General features: G+C 44.9%; 1 protein-coding gene and 1 pseudogene across 1 annotated transcript in view; both read right to left on the bottom strand.

Moving 5' to 3' along the window:
- Window positions 1-22,151, bottom strand: part of LOC126272170 (protein naked cuticle homolog 2-like) — a 1,268,099-nt gene that overhangs the window by 15,508 nt on the left and 1,230,440 nt on the right. The window contains exons 4-5 of the mRNA XM_049974811.1: window positions 10,536-10,708; window positions 775-888 (exon numbers count right to left, since the gene is read on the bottom strand). Coding sequence (XP_049830768.1) covers window positions 775-888; window positions 10,536-10,708 — 287 coding nt within the window. The remainder of the gene's footprint in view (window positions 1-774; window positions 889-10,535; window positions 10,709-22,151) is intronic.
- LOC126274372 (5S ribosomal RNA) lies at window positions 15,175-15,292 on the bottom strand (annotated as a pseudogene).

Genomic DNA, 22,151 nt, shown 5'->3' with positions numbered 1-22,151 from the left:
GTGGCAATGAGACTGTAAGTATATGCACAAAGCTTCGGCCGTACTCGTCTATCATTCTCCCGATGACCATATACGCATGTGTGACCTGGAAAATACTAGTAAAATCAGCACACAAACACAATGTTTACCACCAACGATGCTTGAGGCGAACTTTGATGATCAGTCATCGCGACCACGTCCCACATGATGAAGTGCCGGGAAGGAGTGGTCTACGAAACCTGCACAAAATCATAGCTAAGAAGACTGAAATTTGCGGAAAATATTCTACACATGAAAGGTGAAAGAATCTCCCCAAACCAGCATTGTCTGGGAAACAAACGGGTGGATACAGAAGGAGTACCTTACATTCCCCTCTGATGGTACTCTTACCTATCACGAGCCATAGGTGCAGTATGGCCGTCTGATACGAATATTGAGTGCTTTTCCTTTCTTGTAGTGAATTCATTTAAGTGACGGATTGCTGCTGCTAAGCAAGCGGAAATTTCGTCACAAGATATTCCTTCTGGTCCCGATACTTCACCAAACTGTTGCAACTAAATTGCCTAACATAATTAAATTCGGTGCATTTGTTCTTTAAATTTAAAAAAGAAACCACAGTTGCAATGCTAACACCCAAGCAATAAGTCACTATTTCGAAATAATCACCTATGTATTTGGTAAAAGTGTTAACAACGGGAAGACTAATTTCTAAACCTGAATTCTACTTCAGTTGAACAAAAACTAATCACACAATAACTGATTGAGCCCCGTTCATTGCAAGACTGATTTACTTACATCTTTGGTGATCTTCCCGTGACCATCAAAGTCGTACAGCGTGAAGGAAAATTCTTGTCGCTCTTGTCCCCCTGCATCGACGCCACCCTCAACGGAAACGTCACACTCGAACTCCTGTGGGGACAATGAAAATCATCTGTTATACTGGCGACGACTTTTTTGAGATATAACAAAGCCAATAATTTATGTTATAAACTCGAATTATTACATGAGTGAGACGCATAGCAGCGATCAGTAATTGGGAATATTTTTCGAATTGAACCCAATTACTACAAATTATAAATCTTGCCACTGACTAAAAACTTCTTTCCTTTTTAAAAATACTAAGTTCCTTTGACCATATAAACGATGTTAATGAGCCACAGGGAGAAAAATATTTAATTCTGCCATATTATCAAAACTGGAGAGTGCACAGTCCTGCATTAAGTTTTGGTGATAATATATAATTATACTTACTTGAAAAATTTATAGTTTGAACATTAAAACTATTCTCGGAAATTTGTGTTAACTAAACCATCGATGCTATTGGATTAACTACGTAAGACATAGAAAGGAGGATAAGAAGAGAGACGTTACCATCAGTGGAACGAATACAATTTTCTTAGCGACCAGAGCATTTAAAAGAAGAGATCAAGCTTCGTAATGAACCAAACTCAGATTGCTGAAATTCGTGCGGCACTACATAATGGTGAGTACACTTGAAAAATGTAGATCGTAGATGATTGGCAAATCCTAGTTCACAGATACTTTATTTCAAGCATTGTTTCAGACACTCCACCTGAAACAAGTGACTGTGTATTATGGGGAAAGAAGAAGAATTTGTTCAGTAGAATTTGCCCCCGAAGTTGCTTTGCAATATGAAAATGTAAGGGATTTGAAGTACAAATTGTTGGAAGCGGTACCTTATACACCACATTTCACATCTGAGGGCCCATCTGTCCTTACATCTAAAATAATTTGGTGCTGGAAAGGGTTATGACTACAAAGCGTAGGCTGTGACAGACGTAGACGAGTTTTAGTCGACCTTCTAGAATCGCAGGTCAGGGGTGGCATCACCTAAAGACAAAAAGTTGTTTGAAGTCCAATGATCAGAACTTTTTGACCCAAGAAAGACTCCCATTACCCTTTCGAAAAAAAAAAAAATCTTGTCCTCTTAGGAAGCGTTTTGCAATCTAGGGTAAGTGACCAGGCACATCAGTAGGCACAAATAAGGGAAATACGTTCAGAGGTAACGGCGAACGCAGCAGGCATTAGAATTCGAGGAACTGATGTTTATGTTTGGCAACACAGTGATTCTTCAAAGCGACCGCCGCCGCTCCGTCAAATAAAAGTCGCCGGCCTTGCATACACAAACGACGACCGACCGCCAAGGTCACGCCGCTGCCTCCGGTTCGCCTTCCCGCCGCTTGGCAGCGCTGGACTCGGCAGCGAGCTACATGAATGGGCGGAGCAGCCCCAGCGGGTGACCACAGTTTTATCGATATCAATGGAACACGACGGAGGGGTCGGCGAGCTATTTGCCGGAACTCGTAAGCGCCTTTGATCTCGCTATCTGGTCGACGCCCAGAACCTAGTATGGCCACTTAAAGAATCAAAGGCGGTCCCTCTGTGTCAAAGGAGTGCGCAACACTTTGACCGGCGAGGCGGCTTGCAACAGCACAAGGGACTTGATAGGTGGTGGCAGCTGTTATGAAACGTGAGCGCTCGCGTATTTTGTAATTAGTTCTCGTTATCTGATGTTTTACATCAAGAATAAGATGCAAAACAGCAAATGACCCGCATTGTCCCCTGCCTTTGAATGACTCCCACCTTCCATATCGGGAAGATTGAAACTCGCCGATGATATCGTTTGCTACTCCAAGAACTGAATGGAGCTTCACAATGGCAAATAATGCAAATGCATGAGTATATCGATCACCCCACATATTGAGATGCACTTCAAATAAGTGATGGAAATCGAACCATACAGAAAACACACGTACCCTTGAGAACAACTGAATTAATGACTGCTGAACTTGGTTTCGAATCTGTCAAACAACAACAAGCAAATTATCATTCAAATCACCCGTTCTGAGCCAAAAGATTAACGAACGTGTAAGTGCATAAAGTACCAAGAGTAATGGCAGACGTTCTCCATGTACGTCACAATTCTAATGACTTTTTCTTACTACATTGATTTACTATCTGAGAGGAACGGGTTTCCCACATTTGTGTTTTCCACGACTTTCCCGAATCACTTACCACGAATGTAGTGTAATTCCTTCCACAAGTCCAGGGTCGGTTTCTTTCTCCGTACATTCCAATTCGAGTTCGTGCTCCAAATCCAGTGATCGCGGCCAGCATCACGTAACTAGTTATTTTATACAACACGCGATATGTTGCGTATATTGAAATGTTGCAGTCACAGATTGTCTTCCTCGTTCGCCAATATAATGGCTCTTCTGCATCCTAATGCAGGGCTCTCGGAAGAAGAAATATTTCCATCGATTTTTCTGGTCCAGAATCGAAGTTTCACATTCCGAGTTTGTCAAAGAACTGCCCGGAAAGGCTTTCACTTCCTGGAATGTGCCGCATTCGATTCCTTCCGGGACTGCCACCGTGATAACATCTAATCTTCTTTACTTTATGATTCAGTAGTTTCCCGACCAAGTCACCCTTTTCTACCGTAAACACTTTAATTTCTTCGGTATTGTTGTTCTATCTCTGTGATATTTACTGGCTTTTGTTTTGTGAGGTGACACGTTAGAGTAGCTAATGATTCAAAAATGGTTCAAATGGCTCTGAGCACCACGGGACTTAACTTCTGAGGTCATCAGTCCCCTAGAACTTAGAACTACTTAAACCTAACTAACCTAAGGAAATCACACACATCCATGCCCGATGCAGGATTCAAACCTGCGACCGTAGCGGTCGCGCGGTTTCAGACTGTAGCGCCTAGAACCGGTCGGCCACTTCGGCCGGCGCTAATGATTCTAGATGATCCTGTGTGTTACGTGCCCTAGCTCGGTGAAGGCATCTGTAATCTATGACACTGTGTGTCTGGCTGAATGTATTTATATGCGAGATATATGTTGTAGGCAGTAATATGATCCATGACTCATTTTAGGATGTTTATTTTGGCTACGTGTCTTCAGTATGCAGAATGTATTTGTTGTGATGTCTACAGTTTGCTGAGCAATTCTGTGTCACTCTCATGATGACAACAAATCCAAGACAGTTTGTGAGGCATTTCTGTGTATCTTTTATCCTCTACTGTCAATTCAATTTGGTTATAGTCCGAGACTAACTATCAATACTCCAGAACTGATGGAACTAAGGATTTGTACGACACCTCTTCCGCGAATGAGCTTCATAGGGTACGAAGGATATAAATCTAGGAATCCACACTCATACAAGTGGCAGGAAATACAGGACGAGGCACTGCCGCACAAGTCTATCAGCCGATGACAGCTTTCCCAGAACAAGGTCAAGGTCAGGAGGGGAGGTGGGGGAGGGGGGGGGGGGGTTGGGGCGCACAGGCTTCACTACAAGTCGGATAGGTTTGTTTCACGGGGAATCACGAAATAGTTCAAGAGAAATTCCTCTGGGTACACTGGCTACTAGTCAATATGCCTTACTGGCCCCTTCTATCTCCACTGCTTTATTCAAGTCATAATCCTTATAAATTCTCACACAGTTTTCTTACCCAAACATGTTTCAGTACATCCGTATTACTATTTGCTGTTATTATTTTATTGAAACTGTAGTTACTTGATGATTGGACAGAAGTGTCATAACATGTTTGGGCAAGAAAAATAACATAAGAATAATTATCTGTGTTTTGCAAAAAGTGGCGGAACCCAATCCTATATTTTGTGCTGCAAACACGTGCCCATTCAGAACATCAAAAACCGAAGAATGACTCTTCACAAATCAAATGTTTACTTCAGCCTAACTCAGACGGGGAAAAGACAGGTAAGGAATAGAGGCATGGTATGTACGAACGTTGCACGAACAGGTTGCTCAAATGTATATGCGCTTCCACGACACGCGTGTTATTCGCTGTGCAACAACGAAGCAATCAGATTTAAGCGAGCGCACGCGCATGCAGGCATGAATGGAAGCAACAAACGGTACGAATAGCTGACGTTTATGAGTTCTTTTTACCGATCCAGTGCGCCATAAAAACTTCCCTTACGAGCGCCGCCTGCGACTGGAATAAATAAGAGCCTTCGCTGCGTTTATGCTCACTGGAAAATTACATAACAGGTTATGGCGCGCCTGTTTCTGTTCTGTGGCACGAGTAATCGCCGAGCCACTCAAAACATGTTCACTGAAACTTTTTCAGCCTTACACCTGGTAGTTGATTTACACGCTCTAACGACTACGAATTACCGAAGCGAACAAGGAATTATCTAGTTTAGTACAGAGCTCCTCTGCAACTATACACGCGATAGTACTTGCGGGCGTTGTCAGATGGTAGTCCTTGTGGCCTGTGCCTTTCGCATGTTCACTCAATGGGTCTAGTATCAGTGTGCAAGCGTTTGTTTAAGAGAGGCAATTTCATTTTATTTGACCATCCCTGCGTGTTGACTATATTATTGTTCGCGTTTGGGTCTTACTGTACGACGAAGAGCATTTTAGAATTTTCTTTTGGCCCTTTTTTGTTCGCATAGTACTTTCAAGTTCTCAGAATGGTTTATTTTTCTATCCTAAGGCCAAGTGGTTCCAGCCTTCTTGGTCCATAGTGACTTTTTTTTGTATTTCCTGTTGTGTTGTCTCTCTTCTTCTTCTGGTCTTCTTTTACTACAGCTATCCATTTTGTAGTCTTAATTTTCCTTTTAGTGCGAACTAACTCCACAACTTTTACACAAAATTTTAGTCTACATTTGATTTAACACCTAAATAAAAGTTGGTATAACTTAGAATTTATTCTTTTTCGGTTTACTTTATTGTACGACTTGGAGCAATAATTATATTTGTTTCATTCAATCACAAACTGAAAATCCTTCTAAAATATGGATCTACACGAAACCAAATTTGCAACGTTCTTTAGCTATAAGGTGTGTTGATTAAAACATGAAACAAACGATGAATGATACATTTTACTAAAGAATTAGGAAAGTATCCATACATCCAAAGTCACCATATGATATGATGAAAGCTACCTATTGCTAATATTATTTGTCCCTTTCATATAACACACGCAGATACTGTAGTATTCTGTGAAAATGTCTCATTTTATGTTTCTAGCATCAGTTGTTCTGTTTCACAGTTGCAATTCCAAGAAAAAAAATGTGGTGACAACACTGGAATTATCTGTTGGTGGTTCCAATTATGTGCTTCGTCTCACAAACTGTGGCAAGACTCTGCTGTCGCGTTAGTACGAAATTCAGTTACTCTTCAGCCACGATGGAAGGATTTCCAAGAAATGTCTTCCGCTGAGCGACTGCATTCAGATACATAAAAGTAATCGCAGTTGAGGCAAATGCCAGACTAATATTCATTGGATGAATATTCAGGAAGTGTAGTCCTTCAACAAAGGAAGTAGTTTACAAAAGCCTCATTCGACCAATATTTGAATAGTCTGGGATCTGGAACAGACAGGCTCGATGGAGGAAACAGAAAATATTCAAGGCAAAGCAGCGCGCGTCACGTCAGAGGTTCATTTAGTAAGCGCAAACGCGTTACGGAGATGCTCATGCAGCTCCAGTGATAGCCGCTACAAGGGAGATATTGTGCATAACGGTGAGGGTTAAGTGTTTAAATTTCGAAAGCATACATTTCTAGAAGGTCGAAGCTTGCCAACAATCGTCCTTCCCGCGGAGCATTCGCGACTGGAACGGGACAAGGCGCGCGGGAGGGGGGGGGGGGGGGGGGGGGCGGGTGGCAGTGGAACATAATTGGCGTACCCTCTGCCATGCGCCAACAGGTGGCTTGAGGGGTATAGACATAGATAAATGGGAGTTTGCTAGTTTCGTGACCACAATTTGCCGTTGGTACAACGAATAAGCGCAAGAAAATTTCCTTGACTAAATTCAGTATCCTCTGCCAGCCACTACTGAATAAATCATATTTCTGTTCGGAGAATGGCGGCTGTAATTGCCAGTGTGTACAGTGTTGTTAATGGAACTGGGCCTGGTGCCGTTGGGGGATATTCTAACGCGAAACATGAAAGCAAATGGTACAAAATGTGGAAACCTCAAGAAACTGAATGGCTACGTAATTGGGTATTTTTTCTGCTTATTCATACTTGCTATTTTTAATTTTAATACTACTTATCTTGTGAATCTTAAAATATTAGCTACAAGAAATCAAAATGTCTAACCTCATAAAAGTAATTCTGTACCTTTAAATCTTTGCTAATGACTTACACATAGCGATTTTTGTCTTTGAAGCCAAGACAGCTGATCATTCTTTTATATCACAGTGTAAATTTTTTCTTAGCTTTCTCGTCGCGTACCGTTGCTCCAGTTCCATTACGTAAGAAGGAGTTATTTGACCTGAATGAACACGGAAGTGAGAAAACGTCGGCCGTACATCCACATCGCACAATCAAAGCTCTGTCGGTCGGGGAAGGCGTCTGTCAGCAAACGACCGGAAAGCCTTTGAGACACCGACCGCTGCCGACCCACAAAGTCGATCCGCATTTAGAAGGGCGCTGTTCTCTCCCAAGATCAAAGTTCTCTTTGATTCGCCGAGGAAATGTGAGAGAACATTCAGTTTAAACAGATATCTACTAAGGGAGCTGTTTGACGTTCGTCGCAAGAGCAATTTGCAGACTCGCTTCTATCCGTCTGTAAGTATTTGAAGCGCACAAAGGGCTTTTATCGCTACTGTTGAACGTAATTGTGAATGAACTGCAAGGTTACATGACACGACTGCGCCACGCTTCTGCTAACGACGACGCTGAAATCTGGTTTTTCCCTTTTTCAAATACTGGATGTAAAGGTCTGTGTTGCAGTTTACCTCCACACGAAAAGGCTCAGTGAGCCAAGTGTGAGTCTTACAAAGTTCATTGGGTTTACTTTCGTTTCAAACGGAAAAATCATATTGAATCGGCACCAGCAAACACCATTCGACTCTGGTATGGTCGATCACTGCTCATTGACAATGCGCCCACCTATCAATTCTTGGCTCAGATCCATCATGCCCTGTTTGTCTCATACAACATATAAGTATTTTTCTCGTGTACTGCGTACTTGATAGCGATGTGACACATGTACATCAGAACAAAAACAGGAAGCAGTAAAGCGTTAAAGGGAGAATTCACTTACTCATTTCACTTTATTGTTAAAGGGTGGAATTGTTTGAGAGGATACATCAAGATCTATTTTGTTGACGGTTTTCGCATTAGAAGTCTACCTGTCACCGGCGTCAAGTCAAAGCTGGTAATGTACGCTGAGTGTAAGCTTTCCTTTTTAAACTCGTCGGAAACTTAGTGTAGTTTATCTAAAGGACTTCAGATCATTATTACATTTCTGTTCATTCCTCGTTTTGTCCATATATTCATAGATATCCTTGGTAATACTTTTGCTCCAGTTTTAATCATTACTATTAAAATACAGTCATCTACGAACACATTTGCTTCTTCGTCAGACATTAATTCTGGAGTGTTATTATTTGATTCATTTCATGAACTGCGCAAACGGGGAATCTACAATTCTGTCGTTAGTTATTGTGCCGTCTTTACTGATGACATGTCATACTTGTTTTTTAAAATAATTTTATTGTTTTCAGTTATTTCTATTACTACTCAACCACGATATTATTGCACTTGGCCTTTATCGGATTGTAGCGTCCACTTTTGCTAGGGTTGAGATGGCATAGTTGTTGTTCAACCTCCTCTGTACTGTTTGGATCGATAATCGATAATGTGATGTTGGCCCACCGGGCAAATATATATATTCAGATTAGTTGTACGTACGTCAGCCCCTATTACGCGCTGACTCACGAGCTGTTGGAGTCGCCCCAACTCCTAGGTGCAATAATATTGTGGTCAACTATTACTAAATTTTCGTAGGTTTCATTTTAGTATCTGGTAATATAGCACAGTTTACGGACCGTTTGTTAATGTCTCCGAGGAGATGTGAGAAAGTATCATCCTTCCCGTCACGCACACTCGGCTCGCTTTTAAATTTTCGACCGATCATACAACTTAAGTTTTCCGTAGTTTCCATAAAACTCCTAGGGCAAATTCCGTAATGATTCCTGTGGAAAGGACATGACAGTTTTTACTTCCCTACGCTCCCCCCAAATCAGAACTTATTGCCAGCCTGTAATTTCCTCTTCGTTGACGGGACTTTAAACCATACTCCTTCGTCTTTCCCATGTCACATACGAATAAGAACACCAGGCTTCCATTCGGACAGGTAAATATGTCTTGCTTCGCATTGTAACAAAGGGCAAGTACAGGGAGGCACAGATAAAAGTAGCCCCGTAAGTATAAAGGAAATGCAGTGAAATTACAGGAACAGACAGGTGAAGTCAACTTACCATTTATTTACAACGAAAATTACAGTGAAAAGTACATTTGTAGAAGATGCTGGAAGTGACCCCCTGCAACATCAGTACACAGATGTGCGTGTCAAAGCATATTCAGATACAGCAAAGTTCGGATATCGATGCTGGCAACTTTACGCCGGACGTCTTTCAGTTCCCGTATTGTGTATGGATTTGTTTTATAGCCCTTGTTCTTCTGGTGTCCCCACAGGCAAAAATAACATGTTAGATCCGGCGAACATGGTGGCCATAAATGTTTGCTGACAGTTCGTTCCTCAGTGAAGACATTCTTGGAATCGTTCCAGAGATACCTTAGTCGTGTGGAATATTGCCCCATCTTGTTGGAAGAAGCAGTATTGTCTTTGATAATCGGTGAGCTGAGCACAAAATGTGTCAAAAATTTCCGTATATGGAATCGTGTTGAGGCTACTGTCAAAAAATATCGGTCCAATGATGCGCGTTCCTGTTACACCACGCCAAACGCCGAATTCTTTCATCATGAAGTGGTTGCTGCCACACAATGTTAAAGTTCTCCGTTGACCACTACCTCATGTTCTGTGAGTTCACATGATAAGATAGATGAAAGCATGCTTCACCACTCGTGACATAATGGAAAGGGTCTAACAAACCATCGTTGATGTTATGCAAAAGCCACGTGGAGTAATCTATACGTTTCTGATTGTGATCCTCCAGTAATTGCTGTACAACCGTCGGACGACACGGCTTCAAATTAAGGCTTTTCAGTATCTGCTGGCAACTTCTCCTACTTACATGCGCCTTTTGCGTCAGTTACGTCTTTCTTCGGGTTCTGAATAATTGTTTCGCTAATATCTACAGTAACTTCTGATGTGCGAACCGGAGGAATTCTTTGTCGTTTTACATTTTGCACAGATCCGTAAGTGCGCCAGTTTTTATACCGACTGTGTTGCTCTCTTTGCTGGTAGTCCTGTATGCAGATACTTGACTCCCAAAAATTTCGCAAGTTCTCCTCTATCGAACGTGCTTTCACATACACTTCCATAATTTCAATTCTTACTTCTATCGAGAAAGTCGCTTCGCATACCGCTAAGAGAAACTGCGATGAAACAAAATGAAATGCTCGCGCAAGAATGCAGTTGTAGTTGTTTATTGCATTCGCTTTCGAAGGAGAGTCGGGCTACTTTTAACTGCACCACCCTGCGTTATAAGCAACGCAAACTGCGCCACCAAACCACCCGGCAGGCCGAGACCGGCGACCGTGGCGTGATGTGGTTGACGACGAGAGTGCGCTGCAGACTCACCTCGAAGGCGAGCGGATGCGACGGCGAGGGCGGCTGCTGCGGCTGCTGCTGCTGCGGGGGCGGCTGCGGCTGCTGCGGCGGCTGCGGGGGCAGGTCGCAGCCGGCCTCCAGCGGGCGCGCCAGCAGCTGCTCCGTGTCCGACGCCCGGCCGTCACTGCACTCGGTCGGCACCACTGCCAACACACAAGCAGACAGGCACGCTCACTCGCTGCGTCTCGCACATCACACTGCGGCCGCTGAAGCGCTGGAAGGCGGACGCATTAGCCTACAGTGCACGAACCAAACTGGTCTGTATATTCGTATACAATGCCGGAACATATATCAAAAATTTAAATAAGATCTACAGTTCTGCATACGTGATTATGTATATTTATGTGCGAAACACGACTACAGATCATTATTTCAACTTACACACCGGAGCGCCAAAGAAACTAGTATACGCATATCTATTCAAATAGAGAGATATGTAAACAGGCAGAATACGACGCTGCGGTCGGCAACGCCTATATGACTCAACAAGTGTCTGGCGCTGTTAGATCGGTTACTGCTGCTACAGTGGCAGATAATCAAGGTTTAAGTGAGTTTGAACGAGGTGTAACAATCGTTACACTAGCGATGGGGCACAGCACCTCCGGGGTACAGCAGCGATGAAGTGGGGATTTTTCCGTACGACCATTCCACGACTGCTCCGTGAATATCAGGTATCCGGTGACAACATCAAATCTGCGACATCGCTGCTCTCCCAAAAGTTCTGCATACGTGATTATGTATATTTATGTGCGAAACACGACTACAGATCATTATTTCATCTTACACACTGAAGCGCCAAAGAAACTAGTATACGCATATCTATTCAAATAGAGAGATATGTAAACAGGCAGAATACGACGCTGCGGTCGGCAACGCCTATATGTCTCAACAAGTGTCTGGCGCTGTTAGATCGGTTACTGCTGCTACAGTGGCAGATAATCAAGGTTTAAGTGAGTTTGAACGAGGTGTAACAATCGTTACACTAGCGATGGGGCACAGCACCTCCGGGGTACAGCAGCGATGAAGTGGGGATTTTTCCGTACGACCATTCCACGACTGCTCCGTGAGTATCAGGTATCCGGTGACGACATCAAATCTCCGACATCGCTGCCTTCCCAAAAGTTCTGCATACGTAATTATGTATATTTAGGTGCGAAACAGGACTGCAGATCGTTATTTCAACTTACACACTGGAGCGCCAAAGAAACTAGTATACGCAAATCTATTCAAATAGAGAGATATGCAAACAGGCAGAATACGACGCTGCGGTCGGCGACACCTATATGACTCAAAAAGTGTCTGGCGCTGTTGTTAGATCGGTTACTGCTGCTACAGTGGCAGATTATCAAGGTTTAAGTGAGTTTGAACGAGGTGTTACAATCGTTACACTAGCGATGGGGCACAGCACCTCCGGGGTACAGCAGCGATGAAGTGGGGATTTTTCCGTACGACCATTCCACGACTGCTCCGTGAGTATCAGGTATCCGGTGACGACATCAAATCTCCGACATCACTGCTCTCCCAAAAGAACCCTGCAAAAACTGAAGAAATTTGTCGTGCACGGTGTACTTTTAACGATGGCGGCACGCAAACATTTTACAATCTTACACGTTGCGAAAGCCAATGATCATTTCCTTTTGAGCTAAATCGCTCCGTTTCCATATTACAACCACTGTTTTCCGCGTCCTCCCAACACGCATTGTATACCCTCCACTGCTAGTGCCGCAACCTGCCGTCTGCTGGTGGTTATTGCACACTTTCCACCATAGGCAGTGGTCGCATTATGTAACTGTTCCCCGTAGTAACAACGTAACCTGACGAACGTTAATTTTCGCTTTGTCTTGTCGATAGTGCCCTTTTAAACTGTAATGTGTTCCACTAGGGCAACGAATGTCTGAAGATACAGTCAAAATAAACTTAACAATACGTGGCCTGTGTCTGCCCAACAGTCACTTCGGTCTTGGGGCCTCCTGCAGGCGATACCTGTGTTTGTTTAGGTACAAATTAAACTTTCTAACACATATAAGATAGGCCTGCACCACTTTGCACCAAGATTTGCACACTGTGGTATCTTAGATCGATATCACCCTCACCAGAGTCTCACAGTTGCAACGGAAAAGCACGTTTCCGACAGATGCCGATACTGGTCGCACGGGGACCCTGCCGATCCAGTGCTGCGCGCAAACTAACCCGCGCCTTCAGCGGCCCTGCGCCCTTTACCGCCACGACGTAGGATGGCTCACAACGCGAGGCCGCCAATTGTGAAATTCAGATTCAATTTATACTGCGCATAATAAAAGCTCATGGCCAGAGGTGTAATGTGGCAAAGCACTTCTCAGCCGTTGTCGACAAAATCGACAATTAAATGAAACCGTTGCCGTGAAATACTCTCTACGATTCATAATTTTCTACAGCATCGTGGCGCAGCGGTAAGATCTCGGGTTCGTAATCCGAAGGTCGCCGGATCGAATCCTGCACCATGCAACATTTTTTATTATTAGTTTATTAGTTTAATTATTAATGAATTGCTTATCCACGTTGGTGAAGGCGGATCGCTCTCCAATTGTACCGCCTCCATTTTTCCGTTTGTTTAACAGGGTGTACCAAAGCTCTCACGTCCGCACTGATTTTCGACGATGTTATAAGTTGCGCTAGGGACCGCATCTACCTTCTTGGCAGACAACTACGCTGTTATGCGGCGACTCGTTTCGGCCCCTTCAGCATCTGTCCTTCAAGTGTAACGAGCGAGTAACGGAGTTTATATTTCATACCTGCCACAGCAAATTTGTGTTCGTGGGGTTTCTATTCTAATTCGAACGTTTGACTTACGCTATACGTATTCGTTTCGGAATATCGTTTCTGCGTCTTCCGTTAACTATATGTGGTTAACATTATGAAGACAATTAATAACATTTGTGAAATACAACTTTGTTTGCGGAAAACATAATGATGTTCGAAGTCGCCAGTTTTTCCACGACAAACGACTTTCAACAACTTATTATATGAATAATTGTTGCAACTGAAGCTCTTATCGCTGCGCCACGACACTGTAGACAATTACTAAACGTAGAGAGTATTTCACAGCAACGGTTTATTTTAACTGTCGATTTTCTCGACAACGGCTGAGAAGTGCATCTTAGTGCTTTGCCACATTACACCTCTGGCCATGAGCTTTTATTATGCGCAGTATGAATTGAATCTGAATTTCACAATTGGCGGCCTCCCCTTGTCAGTCACTGTCTTCAGTCTGAATCAACCTGTCGCAGTTCGCTCGTGCATTAGTAGCGGGAACTTCACACTGCACATTTCTCAGTTCACTCCTTGTAATAGGTGGATTTTGTTGATGTTTGTTCTTTTGTAAAGTTTCTTTGCAACGCTTGAAGAAAGCTACAGATTAACTAAAATTTCTGTTTACCGCATTTAAGCGTTCACTAATCATCTCGTCCTGTCCAGCTTTCCTACTATGTCCGCAGCTGCATCACTCTGTATCCTACCTCTCGGTACCGTTCTCCACGAGCTCCATCTCCGAGAATTCAGTGTAGTGCGAATTCACCAAAGGTTGCAGCCAGGGAGCCTCTAAACGAGCAGTGCTGGAATCAGGTGAGCCTGGGATGTTCCTGCGGAATTTTCTACATGCTGTTTGCACATCATCTGTTCACAGTTGCTCCACAACTTTTCGAACAAAAGACCGACCAGCGGCGTACTGCCGTGACAGGCCACGAAAGCAGGTATACCCATCGTCCCTACTCGTGTATGACATATAGAATTGCCTGAAAGTAGTACGGAACCTTAAGCTCAGAAACCTTCTTATAGCTTTGGCAGGTGACAACGAATCGGTGACACGGGTGCAATCACATTCATTGTAGCCCGCTTTGCCCACTCGCGTCTATCACGTATTACCTCATAAACACCCTATCGTTTTCTTCCATTTCTGTACTGCATGCTGGTATGATGACGGTGTACATAAGTGAAACCGCTCCCAGCTTCATGTAAGACACTAATGCAGCAGCTGCAGCCATCTTCGCGGAACAAAGCTGCCGTTGTGGGGAACACGTGTGGCGTGGCGGGCTCGCCAGGAGGGGAGCACACATGTTGCTGTGGAAACCCAACTTTCAGCAACGCAACCTCTGGCAGAAACCCGAGCTGCCTCCTCCTGGCGCCGTCGCAACTGCCGTCTCAGAAACTTATGACTGCATAGATTCTCAGGTCCCTATGCCGAATCTTCGTTGGCACTGCAAACGAGCGATACGAAAGTCTAACCAGGTTCCTGTACTCGGTACTTTCCGCTAACGAAGGTATATTGATTATCACGATCGGAGACTGTATCGGGCGCATCTTGTTTGTTAAGACTTCGCACAGAGTTTACGTGTGGCACCACAGATTGACAACATACAAATAACGAAAATCAAATGCCGTAATAGTCCACTTCATACAGAACGTGCATTTTACTGTCATCCTCTCAGCCCAGGGGATCACTGGATGCGTATATGGAGGGGCATGTGGTCAGCACACCGCACTCCCGGCCGGTGTCTATTTTCGAGACCGGAGCCGCTACGTCTCAGTCAAGTAGCTCCTCTATTTGCCTCACAAGGGCTGAGTGCACCCCGCTTGCCAACAGCGCTCGGCAGTCCGGACGGTCACCCATCTCAGTGCTAGCCCGGCCCGACAGCGCTTAACTTCGGTGATCTGACGGGAACCAGTGTTACCACTGCGGCAAGACCGTTGGCAAAACGGGGCCAGAATCTTCTGGAATACCGCTCGGTGCTGTTGTTCACTACATGACGAGAGTGGGACGGACGAGCGTGGTATGTAATTGTGGATTAACAGAGTGTGGTAGAGAAGGAAAGGTGTTCTACTGAAAAATAGTTCTCTTCTTGTGCTAGATCAGTTTAGTAGTCAACAGAAAAATTGTATGGAAGAGAAATTGAGATCTGGAAATACAGAACTTGCTGTCATTCCGGGAGGACTCACTTCACATTGCAACCTCTTGATTTCTCGATAAATAAATCATTTAAAGCGTACGTGAGAGAGGAATGGAGCAAGAGGATCATGGACGAAACCCAACATGATTTCACGCCGAAGGGAGCTTTAAAACGACCTACAAACAAACGAGTGTGTCGGTGGATGAACAGTCGCGGTCTAGAGTGAGAGAAGATATTATTGTTAACGAAATCTTTCAAGAAGTGTGGCGTAAGTAACGCTCTCGATGGCAGTGAAGACCATCTTATATATGAAGAGGACAGCGATGATGATGAAGAGGAAGAAGAAGAAGATCTTCAGATGACGATTTTTAGGGATAAAGATCAGTTCGGTTTTATAAACTAAGAATTTCTTTTAGTCTGGCTTTGTTGTGTAATAATAAAAATGGTAAAAATGTTATTTAAAAAACTGCTTGAAATTAAAATGCACTTTATAGTCTGCAACGCCTTACAGTCTGTAAAATACGGTATTTGTTCAGCATGTCGCCTTGGGGTATGCCTTTCGTATCGTAGAACATAGCAACAACTTTATTTCCCTCCATGCATGTCTTTGCGAGGGATCATTTCCTTTGCCCACTGAGACGATAACATCGTCGTTAGCACGGCGTAGCCATGGACTCTCTCCCGGGGGTGTTATACTACTGATTCCTTTCGATTTTTTGTTTCGATTCCGTTATCCAACCCAAAATGATTTCTTTAAAATTCAAGGTGAAATACGGCTGTTTGCTACGTTGCCGTAAACCAGCTTGTGTGAAAATCAAATATAGAGCAAGGATTAAAGGACAAATATTCCGCCGGCCGGAGTGGCCGAGCGGTTCTAGGCGCTACACTCTAGAACCGCGCGACCGTATGTAGTATTTCCTAGTTGACCTGTGCGTCATATACACTTTACTATAGGAGTTGCAAGCATTTTAATTGTCGTTGTACTATTAGAGGAATATTTATTATTGTGTCCTCCAAAATTCGATGGTTCCGTTACAGACACACTGATATTTGTTATAGTACTATATAATTATATACATTGTATCGAAATCATTGGTATCAAAATTATAATTATCGATACAGACGGAACTCGTCACCATGTTTCTTCAAGAAATTTCATTTCCATTTGTGTCTTATGACAGCGGGCAACACAGATCTCTTTCTGTTCGTTTGCCAGCAACAGAGTGGCGAATTTTGTAGCGGACAGTCGTTTCAGCAATATTGCTTAGTGTCCGCTGCCGTAACTGGATGGCAATATTCCTAAGTGAGCCATTGACTTTCAACCTTAAAAGCTATTCAAAACATGAGGGGTGTTTAACGAGCTACGGAGGGACGCAAGGTGAGAACTGCCGGGGGACATAGGAAAACAAACACATGGGTCTGGAAACGGACTAAAGTAGACGTAATTGCCATTGTAACGAAAATGAAATGGAGTTTGGCGGGTCTATGGCGGGGACAATGACTGCACATCTGGCTTAAAACAAGTAAGTACGACCGAAATGACGGGTAGTTATGCGACTTTATTGTACAAGGACTAAGGAATATTCCTGCTGGATTCCAAGAGATAAGAAAACAGCGAGGCGACGACCTACTGGAATCTGGGAAGGAAACAGAGAAACAAGCAGAAGCATTATGGATTTGTTCAGCGATACGAATGTTCGATGGCGAAGTTGAAAAAATTCGTTGTAACTGTCATTTCCCCTTTTGTTCAGCATCAGGCCAGGTTGGGGCATTTATGGTGCATCAGGTTCCCCCTGCATTTCCTCCGTTCTTCTTCTGTAACTCTGTTTCAGTCCAGGCTGCTTCTTAACTAGTCTGATCGAGTCAATCCATCTTGCAGTAAGTTTCCCCTGTTGTCCTCAAATTTGGTCTCCGTCATTCGTTTTGGCATTCTTCCATCTTCTGTTCTCTTAACATGTCCACGCTATTTTAACGCACTTTTCTCAGTTCTACCATTAAACTTTTCTACAACAGTTTCGTTCCTTTTCCGTAACAAACTTCTTAGAAATTTCTTCTCACGGGCTTCGATTCTAATCTCCTCTCTTCTTGTCATAGTTGAAGTAACTGTACATATGCTATGAAAATTAACATGAAACGACTGTTTAACACAGCTCCCAGCGCTATTTTCTGACTACAGAGATATCTTGTTAGTGTGCAAGAATTTAAAAAGCTCTTTATTATATACGGGATTACTCGGAGAAAGCAGGACGGCTGAACTAGTAGAAAATTCTACGAGTACTTCAAAGTAATTGTTGCAAAAACCGCTGTTTGTACTCGCCTATTTTGCACATGCAAAGAAGTGGTCACGATCGTGGAAAAGTCAAGACGAGGCCTCTGTCCTGCAATGATGTCAAATGACTGATGATACGATGCCCATTTTGTAGACGATTTCTCGAACTATTAAGCAACAACCTTGGCAAATCACCACACGAGCACATGGGCTATGCCGCTTGTGGCGGGTCTTGGTCGCCGACGTTCCGTCTTTTTTAAAACACTTCAGTGACTTATAGACAGGGCACACCTCATGCAAAGCTATTGTACGATTTTTTAAACAAATGAAGTGTACCCATTAAATTATTTTTCCAGTCTACATAGAAATTTACACTTGTCTGATGAGCTCACTTTAGCAAATGTGGAACGAAATCAAAACAAACAACTTGCCATAGCTTGGGCTACGCGCACGATATTAGCAACAAGATCACTTAGCATTTGTGCACCGTTTCAGAAGCACGGTGTTCGTTCGAACCATGCCGTGTGTAAAACCTCGAGCATTTATAAAGTGTTCCGAGGACGCAGTTAATTCGAGGAACGTGACTGGTGTCGAGTCAGAAGGCGCTGTGCGGCTCTAGCACACGCGTCGGCCTCTCGGCCATCAGGTAGCAGTAGGTGAGGAGCCAGCGCGCATATTAGCGATGTCCTTGTTTATTGCGCTGAGCCGAGCTTCAAAGGCGCCGCGCGGCGCGGAATGCCGACCTTCTCTGCCGAGTAGTAAACAAGTCCTGCGACGCTGGTATCCCCCTGCCTCTCTGAATCGATTCCAAACCGAGTGGTATAGCTTTCCACGTTGTTGTTTTCTGTGCCTGTGCCGCTGCGGCTTTCCTCTCCTCTCCGCCGCCTCCTCTTTTTTTATGACGGCCCTTTGCTTTGAGCCGCTGCGGCGGCGGCGGCGGCGGGCTCTGTTCTTTTCTTTGGGAACTGGTTGCCTTCCGGCCGGCTCCGCCGAGACGGAGCAGCGCTGTTGCCACGTCTCGCGGCGGCCAGGAAGGGGAAGGACCGGACCGCGGCGCGCTCGCAGCTGCGTTTGTTGCTGCCGCCAGAGACCCCGCGTGGACGCCGCGCCGCGCCGCCCAGCGCCGCTACGATTGCCGCCTCCTCCTCCTGCCAGGTCAGAGCGCCGCGCTCCGCCGCTCACTCATCTCTGGCGTGCACGGGCCACTTCCTAATTTTAACAAATTCACCCGGCTCCTTCAAAAGCCCTTTAAGAACAACGAAATGACACTTTGTGCCCATTTTTAAAAGGTTTTAACAAATAACTCGACTATAAAGGATATTTTAATTCACGACACTGGACAAGTTTATCTTCACTATTACAGTTGTTCCGTGAGTTCGCGGAAAGTCGGCATTACGTTACGTTTTCTAAATAAATTGAGACGTGTGTAGCTTCAGCTTTGGTAACTAAATGTCGATTTTATCGAAAACTGTAGCTGTTCCGATACCATAAAAGAGTGATGTGTTCGGGCTCTGGCGTTCAGTTGCTGCAGCGGTAATGTCGCTTGTGTGTGGTGCATCATACATTACAGTTTTGAAGCTCATTACAACTATGATTTATGTAAAAGTGATCAAAATGTTTCACCGAGTGGGGTAGCACAGTAGATAGCACAGTGGACTCGCATTCGCTTGCGGCCATACTGATTTAGGTTTTCCGTGATTTTCCTAATTCGCTTAAGGCAAATGCCGCGATGGTTCCTCAAAAGGCGCGACCGCTTTCCTTCTCCATCCTTCCCTAATCCGAGCTTATGTTCCGTCTCTAATGACCTCGCCGTCGACGGGACGTTAACCACTAATCTTTCCGATTGTTTCCTATGTTATCATAGGGAAACTAAGTGTAAACAATAACTACTGCCAAGACTGACCGTTGATACGGAAAGCGTACTATAAACCAGGGTGACTGTGCCGCGTAGGACACACTTTTTTCGAACTGTTGCATCCTAGTAGTTCGGAATGTGCCCACTAGAAGAGCTGAAGTGTGTAAACCATTTCAGGGTAGTGCTGCCGTCTGCAGGTGTATTTGTTACTTACGTCCTACTTTGGATGGTTCCAAGCCAACGGCCTTGCTGCAATGGTAACACCAGGTCCCGTCAGATGATGGAAATTTAAGCACTGTCGGGCGTGACAAGCACTTCGATGGGTGAACGCCCAGGTCTGCCGAGCGCGGTCGGCAAGCGGGCTACAACAACCGTTGTTAGGCCAATTGAAGAGCTGTTTGACGACTGAGAGGTAGTGGCTCTCGTCACGAAAACTAACAACGGCCAGGAGAGCGTTGTGTTGACCACCTGCCCCTCGGTCGGTAGGTATCGTTGGGCCTTTCGAGGCCTATGGGACGGAGTTTTCGATGGTCCCACCAAACCGTCTGCAGCAGTCTGAGTATTTTGCGCTGTAACCCTTTTTTGTCGGAAACTTTACATTGTGTCTCACGGAAGGAAGAATATCACTTAACTCCAGTTAGCGTAGTTTCATTACATTATTCATTAGACTGATACCGCAGTATGATATGGCACGAATGGTTTTGGCACGTTAGCGAGAGTTGTTAAAAACTGAAAGATGCACGTGCGACTTTGTGCCATTTAGGCATTGGGTGATTTTTTAATAATACACTCCTGGAAATGGAAAAAAGAACACATACTTGCTCCGGACACTGCCAGAGGGCTGTACAAGCAATGATCACACGCACGGCACAGCGGACACACCAGGAACCGCGGTGTTGGACGTCGAATGGCGCTAGCTGCGCAGCATTTGTGCACCGCCGCCGTCAGTGTCAGCCAGTTTGCCGTGGCATACGGAGCTCCATCGCAGTCTTTAACACTGGTAGCATGCCGCGACAGCGTGGACCTGAACCGTATGTGCAGTTGACGGCGAGAGCGTATAGTGGGCATGCTGGAGGCCGGGTGGACGTACCGCCGAATTGCTCAACACGTGGGGCGTGAGGTCTCCACAGTACATCGATGTTGTCGCCAGTGGTCGGCGGAAGGTGCACGTGCCCGTCAACCTGGGACCGGACCGCAGCGACGCACGGATGCACGCCAAGACAGTAGGATCCTACGCAGTGCCGTAGGGGACCGCACCGCCACTTCCCAGCAAATTAGGGACACTGTTGCTCCTGGGGTATCGGCGAGGACCATTCGCAACCGTCTCCATGAAGCTGGGCTACGGTCCCGCACACCGTTAGGCCGTCTTCCGCTCACGCCCCAACATCGTGCAGCCCGCCTCCAGTGGTGTCGCGACAGGCGTGAATGGAAGGGCGAATGGAGACGTGTCGTCTTCAGCAATGAGAGTCGCTTCTGCCTTGGTGCCAATGATGGTCGGCTCAGGGTGGTGGCAGAAAGAGCATCCGGCCACCCTCTGCAACTAACACTGCCAAATCTGCTATAACAAGGCCGACCCCACATTGGTGTGGGCTATGGAAAGGAACAAACGGTGATCATTTGAAGATGTAGGACAGAAAGAAGTAGTTGGTTCCTCATTCATCACCCATCTGCATTAACAGTAACAGAGGTGAATCATGGAATCCTTGAGTTAATCTTTTTATCAGTTGTCTACACCTTTTGCCAAATGTTTGCTCGACGCAGTGAACGTATCCTACAGTTATAGCAGAAGCAAGCAGGATAAAAGACCATTACCAATAGCTTCCACAGATTAATCAGGCAAATGCCAAAATGCTACTGCGACAAGTGTACACTCAGTGTCTTGTGGGGCCGGCCGCTGTGGCCGAGCGGTTCTAGGCGCTTCAGTCCGGAACCATGCTGCTGCTACGGTTGCAGGTTCGAATCCCGCCTCTGGCATGGATGTGTGTGATGTCCTTAGGTTAGTTAGTTTTAAGTAGTTGACCTCAGATGTTAAGTCCCATAGCGCTTAGAGCCACTTGAACCATTTGTTTTGTCGGTTTGATAAATTACAGTGTTTCGTCTCCACTGAGTTGTAAGTCGACGTTGCATCCCTTCTAATTCCAAATAACCAGTTTTTATAAATTTAAACTTGCCTCTGCTTTGGGTAGCTCTGATAACATTATGGTAACGCAACATGTGTAATTGGTCGCGACACATGGCAAAAAGGAGGATGGAAAATGCAAAACGGAATTCCCAGCGGAAAACAGCTACCCTGGAGACGAAAGGGCGTTTGAAATACACAGTCTCGCAGCAAATTTGATACTAAGCTAGGCATAACTTACTACAGATCTCATATTCATTCGAACCAAATCAATTACAAACATACCGAGCAGCTCTGCCATTTTACACACACACACACACACACACACACACACACACACACACACACACACACACACACAACACAACACATACACGGGCGCGCGCGTATACACACGTCTACAGCTCGTGGTCTAGTGGCT

The sequence above is a fragment of the Schistocerca gregaria genome, chromosome 5, assembly GCF_023897955.1.
Source record: "Schistocerca gregaria isolate iqSchGreg1 chromosome 5, iqSchGreg1.2, whole genome shotgun sequence".
In the NCBI taxonomy this organism is placed as follows: Eukaryota; Metazoa; Arthropoda; class Insecta; order Orthoptera; family Acrididae; genus Schistocerca; species Schistocerca gregaria.
Note: the sequence above shows the minus strand (reverse complement) of the source record. Positions and strands in the feature narration are given on the sequence as shown.